The sequence below is a fragment of the Kogia breviceps genome, chromosome 15 (assembly GCF_026419965.1).
Source record: "Kogia breviceps isolate mKogBre1 chromosome 15, mKogBre1 haplotype 1, whole genome shotgun sequence".
NCBI classification, from domain to species: domain Eukaryota; kingdom Metazoa; phylum Chordata; class Mammalia; order Artiodactyla; family Physeteridae; genus Kogia; species Kogia breviceps.
The window spans coordinates 2,046,204-2,058,857 of NC_081324.1; the positions used below are offsets into that span (position 1 = coordinate 2,046,204).

Sequence of the window (12,654 nt, forward strand, 5' to 3'; positions counted from 1 at the left end):
GACAGAAAAGTATGGGACTTTCCACCCCAAAGTGACGCCAAAAGCTTTAGCTACAGGATCGGCTCCTTGCACAACTGTCTGAATACAGCAAACGTGGCCAATGTTCAAACAGACCGGGAGAGAAAGTCCAGCTGAGGGTATTTCACCAGGTGTACAAAAGTAGAGCACTTACTTGCCACCTTCCCCTCCGACTCTCCGTCCCTGAGATGTCCCCACCTCCACTGCCGCCCCCAGGACAGAGCTCCAGAACCCGCGCTCTTAGGGCAGCAGGAGGTGCCCTGAGCGTGAGTGCGGGACCCACGGGGTGGGCAGTGCCCAGGGCCTGTGAACGTCCTGAAGATCTTGCCATGCTGAACAGACCTGCCCACCTCCGAATCCCAGGGTGGCGGCCCGGGTGCAGGAGGCGGGTGTGCGTGCACCTGTCACTCACACTCACGGAGGAAAAGAAACCACCCTCTGGACCGTCTGTGGTGCTCTCACGAGTAAACAAACAGAATCCTGGGCGATGCAGACGGTGCAGCGCACGCTCCCCCAGACACGCCTGCCTGACGTGCACATGGCCCACAGCAAGGACGCTGAAGCTTTAAAAATCATTCTGCAGGCTCAACTTTCCACTTCTAAAAGAGAAAATATTAAAATACAGCACACATCAAGTCCATTTTGCAATTTTTTTCTTTCCGAGACAAATCGCCATCAGCATTTAAGGCCACCTACCCTAACTACAGAGACTTTTAAAATAAACACGACCTTAGACAAACAAGTCATTAACATCTGCTTGACAAATAACATGCAACGTCTTTTAATGGCCAAGAAGGACATGATTACTTAAACCGAAAGTCATTTGCGAATTTAAAACCAGGAAGATATTTGTCATCAGTGCAGTTGGAAATTGACACATTTTAGACGGTAAGTTTCCAGAAGGAGCCACCTTGATCCCTTGACGCAACTTACATGACCACATGGTTTATACACACGTTTAATAACTTTTTAAGCAAGAACATGACGAAGCTGAACAGCACGTTGCTTTACTCAACGCAAGGCTGCTTGAACACACGCGCTTGGGATCGTACAGGTATCTGTGGCATCTGTGGAAGGGGAATGGATTCCCTCCTGCCCAGAAGTCTGACCTTGGGTCTCAGCTAACACGGGATCATTTCTGCACCATCTCGACGCATCGGAGACACTGAGCAAATGCAGTCATCCGCAGGGTCCCAGTGGGAAGTTGAGTCACAGACGCTTCCAGCCTTGCGTGGCTCACGCAGTTCAGACATCCCTCCACTGGCACGCCTGGGGTGAAGGAGGAATTTTACTGTGGTATATATGCCAGGGTGAGGAACGCTGTCTAGAAGCAAGTTCGGGTAGAAGCACAGGGGTTGGGAGAGCCGGAGGAGGGGAAGACGATGCTTTGATTCCCGAGGCGCGCAGTAGGGAGGATCCCGTTTACAGCAAAAGTATTTCCTAAGATATTCAGAAAATGGCCTCATCGCTCCTCGGCCTTTTGGCTAAGATCAAGTGTAGAAAATGGCCTCAGCCCTCACCTTGCTGAGCACATGCGTGCTCAGAACAGCAGACTACCTAAACCCGTCCTGGGAACACAGGACAAGACAGTCTCCTCATCGGAGCCCCTATCTCCATCAGCAGGGAGCCGAAGCTGTTGCTTATGCACATGAAACAGCCAGCATGCGTGCCCGCTCTGGAAATATTCCAGAGCCACGGCCCCATGGGGAAGGAAAAGGCCCAGAAAGGTAACAGCTGCCCTGGGGGCACTAAGGCAGCCACATCTAAGGAGAAAGCATCAATTTTCTTTGAAATTCACTGAAAAACAAGGTTTATCCAGCAGCCGGACTTAAAAGACGCACTGGGTGTCTCTCCTTTAGCCCGGCTGCTGGGAGGAAGGCAGGGGGCTGGGTTATACAGTGAAGAAGGGGCGGGGCCCCTGAATGGGTCCCGTTGATTCCACATGAGGACATCGGAGCCCCAGGAAGCAGCTGGTAGGCAGATGCAATGAAAGTTCTTCTGCAACCCCTCGTCGCTCGGGAAACTTTACACGGCGTTACATCATTGCGGACCTACGTCATCATCAGCAACAATACCCGTTAGAGGAAGAGATAACCTCAACTCTGAACAAGAGGAATTGATTAAAATGACGACGGCGGGAAGAATATCCTCTCTGACTATAAAATGAAGCGATCTGCTTTTACGCTCGGCACACTTGGCTTTCGCAAGTCCGTGATCACGTCATCTGGGAGGGACGAAGGCATTAGAAGGGTAAATACACCGCGTCGAAGCCCATTCTCAACACTTCTCAGAAGAGAGCAGCAGCAGCTTCTGTATTTGTTTAAATGCTTCATTTGAGTGCGTGGAAAACAGAAGAGGAAAACAAGAGAACAGCCATGGTGCAGGGAATCGCCGTCATCCACGCAAGTCCGAAGGCAACCAGGAGGCAGCTCTTTGTGCGGCTGCGTACGTTCACACACCCAGAAACTGTCCCGGCGTTTACAATGGCAGCTTCAGGTTCCACAAAGCACATGAGGTATCATCATCAGGATAAAATGTATCTGCTGCTATATTTGAATAAAGTGCAAAAAATGTTCCGTGCAAAGGACTTACGTTGTTCTTAAAAATACTCACATGCACAAATACATAATTTTTTCCCTGGCCATCAAACATAAAAGCTCATGCTTTCCCACCCTCTCTGATAATCTTCTCCTATTCTGTCCAGAGAACTATTTATACCATTGCAAATGTAAACACCGTTTTCTGGAGGAATACAGTTTTGAAAGTAAATTCATGAACTAGAGAAGTTAACATGCAAAGGCTTACATCGAGTTGGGTTTTTTGATCTAAAATTTGGTATTTCACATGAAGTCCTGATTTGACACAGGTGTACATTACACACATTTCTTTTTAAAACAATCTTCTTGCTTTTGTATCGTCCTAAAATATATCAAAGTCTTACAGTCTGAAAATTATTTTGATATAGGATCACTTAATCTTTTCATGCTATTTTCTCATTGTAAATATGAAATCATCACAAAAACTACATTTGAAACTCAAGTCATGATGATTTGAACCCCAAATTAACATTTCCAGAGGGAATGATGTTTGGGGTAAATGTGCATTAGACATCATTACAAATTTAATGAAAAAAGCATTTGTTTGTACAAGATATGATATCCTTAGGTAGAGCCGTGCATAAGATTTGTTTTCTTCACAATTTATCTGAACCAAACATTTAGTACGCTTCCCTCACATGGCATGGCAATGATCTCATATGACTTTTGCTAAGTTCTGAATTTATGGAAATTATTTTCTATACACCATCTTCACTGATATTTTAAAAATTCTCTCTTTTGGGTAGATTCCATCCCAGGCATAGCTAATACCTTGCCATATATATACATATATATATATATATATATATATATATATATAAAATATTATATTATATATATATAATTTTAATGTCCATAATCTCATAATCTCATTCACAGCTTCCACTATTAGAATAGTTGCAGGTGGTGATTTTCCCTGATTCTTTTAGTCAACTCAATAAAGACTAAGTTCACAGGATAGCTTTTAACTGACATCCTGACAGCTGACACCCAGGGTTTTGGCCGCAACACCTGCTGACCTCCTGAGATAAACTTAATGGAACTGACGATCGCAGACAGATGCCGCACAACTCAGAAGCCCTGTACACTATTTACAACTGGGAGCGAACGTGACATGTGCACTAAACTTATTTCCATCAAAGAGCAGGGTCTCAACGTAAACGGTCGCAGAAATAAAACTCAGGGAACACTGTGTCCATGATGGTATTTTAAAACACACAGTTTTAATATTACCCCTTATCTTAAAATTGAAGAACTAAAGCACAAACACGTTTCCTGAAGAAATGTGCTTCACAATGCAGATCACAAATATTCCTGGCCATCTTTCTAGGTCCTTATTCCTTATCCTACGAAGAACTGAACAAACCTAGGGAATTCTATTCAACTTTCATTTCTTAAGAGGTATAAAACTATTTTCTTCTCTTTTGCTTATGGAGTAGAATTTAGAAATAAAAGAAAATGTAGAAATAATCTTCACTAGACCTAGGGATTTTCCAGGTAGATCAAAGTACTGTTTAAACACAGGTGGAATGTAATTGATATAACATGAATTGCTGTTAAGATAACAAGCTGCTGCCTGGCTTAACACCTCATTGTATTTTTTATGGCCTCGTCCACAAGTTTGGAAACGGCGCACGAAGAACCGCGCTGATCTTTTTTCACATGTGGGTGCAATTGGTTGATGGCGGGGTGTCTATTCGACTTCTGTTTTCTTTAGTGTCATTAAGAGGTGACTTGTTGCGAACGTGGCACTTGAACACCTGCTTATAAGCCTTCCTGAAGTTTTCAGAGAGAAACGCGTAAATGATGGGGTTCACGGAGGAATTACTGTACGCCAGGCAGTGGGCGGTGATCCGGAAGAGGAAGGAGGTGGGCGTCAGTGGGAAGACCCCAAACTCAGCCCAGAGGTGGATGACGTGGTGAGGCAGCCAGGAGACCCCGAACACCACGACCACCACCAGCACCGTCTGCGCGGTCTACAGGAGAAGGAAAAGAAAGGCGAAGCAGCATCGATTACAGCAGGAAAGGAACCCAGCCTTTTACAGCACGCCCTGCCCTGAGGGAGGTTTCTGTGCATTCTCACAGCATCGGGTGAGTACTGTACCTGCCTTGGGTTAAGTTAACCTTCACTTCGTGCAGCAGTTTTGTTCAAAACGTCCCCAGGACCGGCCCTGACCCTCCACAGGGAGCAATCCCAGCAGGTATGTGAAACGCATGTGTGCCTCGAGTCACGGCAACAGCAACACCAACACACCGATCGAACACGGGGACTTCGCAGCCCGGTGCACGGCGCGCGGTCAGCCCGAGCCCAGGGAGGCGGCTCGGCTGAGCGCGCGGACGCCGCCCCCAAGAGTTGCCTCAACAGACAGGGAGAGAGGTTTATCTCTCCACGTTGAACCTGGACCAACGGAGAGACCCCAACACGCGCGGTGGGTCTAGAGAGCCGTGTCGGGGCCTGTCTCCCTGTGTGCTTGTGTCTCAACCCTTCCCTGCCGCTCCGAGATGCGAAACACCTGGAAATCAGAGGCGGGTCTGCTGGGCGGATGATGGGAGACGACCTCCCCCGGGCACGAACCCCAGCACGAGGGGAGCCTTCCCTCGCGTGCACCACGCGCGCGCCCCCGTCTCCCCGCCGCATGTGCTCGGAGGGCCCGCCCCGGGCTGCAAACCTAACGGGCTGCGACGAGGTCTTGGGGCACCTCTCCTGGGGTCCGTCACCACCGAATCGGGACGCGGTGCAACGAACCGAACGCTCCATCTCTAGGGGTTCGAACAAAAGACACTGGGCTATTCACGTCTTTTTAACTATGAAATAGAAAAAGCCCTCGGCTGGTCTCTTCCGTGAAAGGTTGTAAGCCGGGCTCAACCGCCTGGCAGCAGAACCAGGGCTGGGCTGGGGGCGCCGAGAGGCCGCCTCGGCTGACCGCTGGCTGTGCGCTCTTCACCCGCTGCCGCCCATCCGGGCGGACGGCACCATGATCCGCGGGCTGGACGGGGAAACTGAGAGCCAGCCTGGCTAGGACAGGGCCTGGGCCCCCGGCGGGAGGCAGACTTACAGCCGGGGCCGGCCTACGCGATCCCACACCGTGCTCTGAACAGCTGGCGCTCGGGGAGACAGCCTCCCACAAGGTCTACCTGGCAAGGGCAGCGCTGCAGGCGCATCGCCGGCTCTGAGCACCCAGGGCTGTGTGGACCGCAGAGCCCTAGGGCGGGTCTGTGGGCTCAGCCCTGTAGCTGAATCACAGGGGGCGGGGGCGCTGTCCAGGAGACAGGCTGGAAGCCAGGAAACCCAGGCAGACATGGGAGAGGAGGCGCTCAGACCTCAGGTCGAGGTCAAGGCAAGCGCCGCGGCCAGGGGCGCTGGAGATGAGAGCTAAGCCCACCGTCAGAAGGTGCACGGATCGCGCAAAAGCCAAGGACCGACATCAGCCGTAAACGGGTTAACGACCTTTGAAAAATGATGTCACCTCCCTGGGCTTCACTTTCCTGGCCTGTGAAGAGGGTGACCCGACCCGATGATTCCCTGACGGGGCCTGGTCCATTTCCACACTTCAAACAACTCAGGTACAAACCCGATGGCAGGTTTTTATAGGGTGGCAGGTATACAGATTGAAGCCACCGACCGCATGACACAAAAAGCAAACAAGCAATCTGCTCACATGTATTAAGGGATTGTCTGCTATCCATCTGTTTATCCATTAGTGTGTGGGATACATTCCCAGATGATTTAATAAAAGCCATCTAGACATAATTACACCTACAAATAGAGCCGAACACATCATCTGTTCTTTCTAAGACAATAAGAAGATCTCTGTGCTTCACAAAATACACTATGGATATTCTGTTTCATTGTCCCTTTTAAGAAGTTCTTTCTCAGTACCGAGCTTAGGGCAGAAATACACCCCGGCAGCTTACTGATAAGAGCCATACTGTATCTTTGCTTCACTGTAGGTCAATGGGCAGTATGGTATGTTTTCTATGGGGTGTTTGTTACTGTCTGTTTACCCAAGTCCATTCAAAATCTACCTTTTATTTTTAGCAGTTCCACTGGTCTTTTCAGAACCATGAACGAGGTTCTTTTTCTTGGTCTACCTGTAGCTTTGAAATGTGACCGGATTAGTTACAAAATAAGTCAAAAAAGAATACTCAGTCGCTACTTATAAAAACTATATCCTTTATGAAAGCCTGTTCCCAAAAGAGTTTAATAGAATGTGCTCCCAGCTTAGTGTCAGCAAGGGCTCACTGTTTATTTTCTGCCTGTTTCACAGGCAGTCAGCCGGTCAGAGCTGGTACAGCAGTGGGTGCCCTGCACACGGGCCCTGGCGCTCAGCCCCGCGGCCCTGGAGGCGTCCACACGGCCACGGCGAGCCCATCCCTGCGTGTAGGCAGAGGCGGTACATGGCTTCTTCCTCTGTCTCCTTTGCAGCAGAGGCTTGCTGCAGATGCCTCTGGGTCCAGGGAACCGGGAAGACATGGGAGGGAATGCAGGAAAGAAGTCCACACTGCAGAACAGGGCCTGCAGCCACCACTGCTTCCAACACCCGACTCAGAGCTGCAATACGCCAGCTCCAGGTCAAGACCTGGTCAAAAGAAGGCGTTGTGCTAACAACCACAAACCCGGGTTTCCGGCAGATCAGCGCGCCATCATCGTGCAGGGCAGAGCTTTGCGAAAATTCTGGTATCTAGGCCTCGTGCCCCACGGCTCTGCTTCCATAGGTCACGGGGATTGGGGAGCTGCCCCGGAACCTGCCTTTCTAAACATCTCAATCGGGTGCGTGAAGAATTCCACAAAAGCCACCACAAAAGCAAATCATCTCATCCACCCCGAGTGGAAGGCTAAAGTATTTCCTCCATGTTGACAGCGCCTAGGCTGGCCCACGCCGTCTCCTCGGTGGGATTCGCAGAAGCTGCTTCCTCTCTTCTCCTTTGAAATGTCAGCAGGTGAGGAGACAAGTCCCCTCTGTGGGGAATGAGGCTGTTTTCGTTTCTTGCAGTATCACGGGCCTCGATCACAGATGGAGGTGCACCCGATGCACCGCCTACTTTCCCCAGGTGTCCGTGCAGAGTACAGAACCGCCATGATCAGCGTTTGACAGAGAAGAAGTCATCATGTAAGGTCACGCGCTAAATCTCTCTACTAATCCCTACCCTTGAGGTTGGGCGCTTTATTAGCCTCTGCCTTCTTTTCACTCCTCACTCTGAAAGTATCTGGAAAATACTAATTTCTCCTCCTCCTCTGAGAGGCTCCTCTGCAAGCCATCTGCGACATCTGTTTTTTTCCTTCAAAGAATTTTACTCATAATCCGTCTAATGGAACTTGGCAGAGAGGAAAAAAGTGACTGAAAGATGAGAGTGATGAAAAACATGTTGTAAATTGTATAAATGACAGCCAAAAAGCTTGCTGAATTACTTCAAGCCAGAAGGGGAAAAAAAGAGCAGCTGTTGAAAGAACCTCGTGGTTGAGAGGGTACCAAGAGGGCCTCCTCGCATCTACTTCCTTATTAGAAGGAACCATTCGGTGGGGAGGTCTATCCCACTGGGAAGTCTTCTGGAAATTGTTTTAAGAATCTCGTTTTAGTATCTAATCAGCCTCGTGCCAGAAAACGTTTCTTTACGTCCAGCAGAGCCTGGCATTAATCAAGCCCAGGGCTCTGTACTATGATTACTACTATTCTGGCCACGGAAATCACACTCTTCATTTGTATTTTCCTCCAAACATGCAGGGTTAACTGTTGGGCACGTTTGTGATGAAAGACCTATAACCCTCTGCCCCGTGAGTGCTACCAGCCTTAACACTGAGGGGTCCCTGTGTGGGTGGATACAGCACAGAGGAAAGCGCCCTACTCAGCCACCGAGAGGGGGGCTGGAAACGGGCGCAGCCGAAATGAATGAACGATCAAAATCTCATCACATCGCCCCGTCATCCGCCGGCAACTGAACACGTATACACACTTCTCTGTGCAAGGACCCGGGGACGCATCACCCGGGGCCAGTCCAGTCTCCGCCTTCAGGGTTGACAGTCAAGCCGGCTTTCCATCCGGGACCCTCTGCTCTTTCCCCTCTGTCTCCCGTCTCCTTGTCCTCCTCTCTCTCTGCCTTTCCCTCTTCCTACCCCACCCCTGCACCTGTGTGCCATCCCTTTTGCCTAGACGCAGGTGCGCGCGCACACGCACACACACACACACACACACACGCCCCAGCACCACACTCTATTTGCTCTGTGCAAACAAAGATATCAAAAGAGATCTGCCATCTGTTCAGTGGTGATTAAGGGTCAGAGGTTGTAAGCATGGAAGAGAAAAGCTTCCCTCCTCCAAATGCTGAGAACTTCTCCCATGGTAAGAATTACATTCACACATACGTATATAATATATACCCCCACATATATATGTACACACACACACACACACCCATACACACATGTATACACATAAAACCAAACGATGTAAATGTTAAACGAATCAGTAATCTTCAGATCATTTTACTGTAAAACAGAAGCTTTTCTAATCGTTTCTTCCAAGATCTATTTTCATTCTTTTAATCACTCTTTCTCCTCTGGAACCTCCATAATTTCTCTCCAACAGTTTTCAAATATAGAGACTAAAACTAACTGTAGCATGCAAATAAGATCCAGCCAATGCTAAAGAGAAGTTTTATTTCCTTCCTGTCAGGAGGCAGAAAATCTTTGGCATCAATCATAAGCAGGTACCACGTTCCAAGGGCATAACCTCTGCGGAAGTTCAGCACGCCCCCTCCCTCCCCAAGGCTGTTAACCTCTTCAAATACAAGCTGAATTTTGTGCTTTTTAACCAACTTCCGCTATTTCTTTTCACGGACTCCGAGAACAGGTGTGTTTTTAGCCACATGATTGTTTATAAACAAGGAAAAGTCAGGAAGAGCTGTACTTCATTTATGCAGAAGTTTTTAAAGCAAATATGATTAAACTATAATTTCTGCAAATTATGTGTCTTTGATCATAATAAATATTTAGAAGGAAAAACAAGGTATTTTAAGATGTTACGAGTAATATTTGCAGGTAGAGACGTCTGGTTATAATCTCCTCCTCCCTAATCATATGGTCTAATAATCTCATCAACTTTCATTCTACTTCCTAAAAATCAGAGATGATATAGATATTATCTGAATAAGAGGTAAATTAATCCTCATTTGTAAAATAGTTTTTCCTCAAAATGTGAAGTTTGATAAACTGCGGGATGTTAGATGCTGTAATACTGTTCAGAAGAAGCTTCTGGATTTCAGAATTCACGGGATGAGAAAGACAATTAAAAATGGGCTGAATTCCCCTGAGGCCCCTCCCATCTTTAGTTCTCTCCCCTCGGGGCCAAAGTCGCAACAAGTCTGGGAGGAAGAGAGAAGAACAGTGCATCTGCGTCTGAGGCTTCAGGGAGAGGCTGAAACAACACTCTCTCGAAAGACTATTAAGACCGGGCCTTCGGGAATCACATCAGAGACGGTAAATACACAGTAAAATGACTGTAGTTTCACGCAAACTATGGATCCAGCCCCTCGACACTCCGTCCCAACCAACCTGGAACGTACCTTCTCAAGAGGCTCAGAATCCAGGAAATGCACCCTTCCTCCCCTCCCGAGACCTCCATCCACGTTTTCGTGCAAGCACGGTCACCTGGCCACCCTCGACAGCTGACCTCCCGTTTCTACCCTCTGCCTAACGGTAAGAGGCTCATTTCCAGTCTCTGTACCCAGGACCCAAAATGTCACAGGCACTGGGGGGGGCGCAAGGAGAGCTACGAGTGTACATAAACTGAGCTCTAGAAACGGCGCACGGGCTGTAAATCCATGAATATTACCTTTTTCTTCGATGCCTCTGACTTCTTGGACACGTTCTTCAACTTTTTATGCAAATGATTAAGGACCTGAAAAACAGAGACTGATAAAATCGGTTTGTCTCAGACCCCACAAATCACTGTCCCTTTTGCATTGACACTTCGTGACGTTCTGAAATGGGACCACCATCATTTAATACGTCATTCGAACTGAAATGCACGTGAATGAGCTGGTGGAGTCACGATGACTCAGAATTGCCAAGGACACCGGTTCCTCTAACCCTGAGGGGTGCCCAGGTGCCTTCCGTGGCCGGAGCACCTGCTGGCAGAGTTCTGGAGCAGGGAGCTCGGCGGTTTCGTCCAGCAAGAGCCACACCGCTACCCGTGTGTGCGCCTTGTTGGTCTCCCTTCCACCTTGCTTTCCCCCAAGAGTCTACATTTTAACAATGCCCAGCTCCCTGCCGTATGTTAAATCCTAGATACATGGAAAAACTACAGACTGCCCTCCAGCATCACTGATGACTGGGAGGCCATTCAGTAAGGTTCTACAATTAATGTCCCATCAGGAAGGCCTCCAGGGAGACACTGGTTTCCTTCCTTAGAGAAACGAGCTTTGTCTTCTCTCGCCAACGTAATACTCAGGAGAAGTGATGTCAGTCACTTTGGTTCTACGTAAGAATTTACAACGTAAGCTACGGAACAGGGCCCAGACGGCTGTACATATGCCACACTGGTGTTGAGTTCTTTCTTATGTCCCATCTGAGTGAAAAATCTAAGGAAGATGAGCTCTGGGTGACTAAGGGCTTTAGACTGTCTATCGGTTACTCACTGAGTCTCTCCAAAACCTGGAAGCAGTGTTCCAGCCACCTCTCTGTCCCCCCGAAGCACCGCAGCACGGGAGTAATTGAATGGAACTGGACGTACTGTGAAAGCCTGCTGCGTTCGGCTGGGTGCGGCCCCTCCGGAGGGCCCTTCCCTGATCGGGCAGCCACGGGACTTATTCGCCCCGCACGATTCCTATGCAGGTCAAGCCGCCATCATGGGGCGCGTGAATTTCCGACTCCAAGTTCCCAGCTCTACCGAGATACTTCTCCCTTCCTACAGAGGCTTAGCATCCTCTACAAGACAAGCCTTTCACTTGCTACGGGGACATTTGGTATCACCCCCAGCACATGGGGTCAGTTTACCGTCCTGTCAACAGAAACTGGGGTATAAAAAATCAAATCTCAGGCAAAGATAGAAGAAAGGCTTTGGCAGGAACAAATGAGGGGAACTTTCAAGGGGAAGGAAAGGGCTGGACAGGACCGTTCTGGAGAGGTTCTTTGGGGACAGCCTTCCCAGAAGACCACAGGAGGACGGACACCGGTCACCGAAAGCAAGGGACAAGAGGAGACTCAGCACAACAAAATCAGAGAGGGTCACCTGGAGAGGACTCCACGTGGAAAAGTCAAATGCTACCTGCTTCATAACACTACCCAGGGGGTTTCTCATTCCTTCCGCAAACTCGGGGGGATCACGTCTCGGTAACTGCAAAACGCCTAAGGCGTGATGCTGAGCGGTCAATGGAGAAAAGCACCCAAGTATGTTTCTCTTTGCTGTTTCACTTCGAGGGCCCACACTGTGAACCCACGTTGATAAACTGTGATGCAGCCCAATGAAGGACTTGTCACCGAAGGAGAAAAACGTGGGTCGCACGATGGGTTATGATTACATTTCTTTGCAAGATGATGCCCATGTCATGGTGGCATTTCTCCGTCTTTCTGTACATTTAGGGGCACGTGCAGGAAACCCCACACTCAGACCTGAGCCAAGCTCATCCTGGGCGTCGGACGTCTCTGGGGATGTGGGGGAACTTGGCGAGTGGGCAGGCCCAGAGGTCATCTTCGTGTCAGGCCAAGGAGGGTCCAGGACAAGCACGCCCTCTGAGGGAAGATAGTAAGGTACCAGCGCTGGACAAGAGCAGCTCCATGGCAGCAGAGGAAGGCCCAGAGCCACCCCCCAGCCCATGTATTCTGTGTTTCCCAAGGAGCATCGGGTGCAAAGGACCTGCCACTAAATACCCGTAAGCGCAGAAGTGCAGAAGTCGAGTCTGGAATGCAAGTCCTTTGTTTAGTTTACAGAAAACTCTGATTTTAGATGCCTTCTGATCTTTGTGAGTTTTCACAGTGGCAAGTAGACCTGGGCCTTGGGGAAATCATCAGTCCTGAATGTAACATTTAAGGAGCAAAATCCTC

The 12,654-nt window shown here is 49.0% G+C and overlaps 1 protein-coding gene across 5 annotated transcripts in view; it reads right to left on the reverse strand.

Annotated features, from left to right (window-relative positions):
• GALR1 (galanin receptor 1) overlaps positions 1-12,654 on the reverse strand; it is a 179,812-nt gene that overhangs the window by 104,775 nt on the left and 62,383 nt on the right. For 3 of the 5 annotated variants that reach the window (XR_010836925.1, XR_010836929.1, XR_010836930.1), the window contains one exon: positions 10,445-10,510. The exons of 1 other annotated variant lie outside the window; for it this stretch is intronic. Coding sequence is in view for 1 of the 4 variants with exons in the window: in XM_059040050.2 (XP_058896033.1) it covers positions 4,274-4,591; positions 10,445-10,510 (384 nt within the window). In the remaining 3 variants the exon portion in view is untranslated. Of the gene's footprint in view, positions 1-3,820; positions 4,592-10,444; positions 10,511-12,654 lie in introns of those variants that run through there. One more of the 5 variants, XM_059040050.2, reaches the window with a different exon arrangement.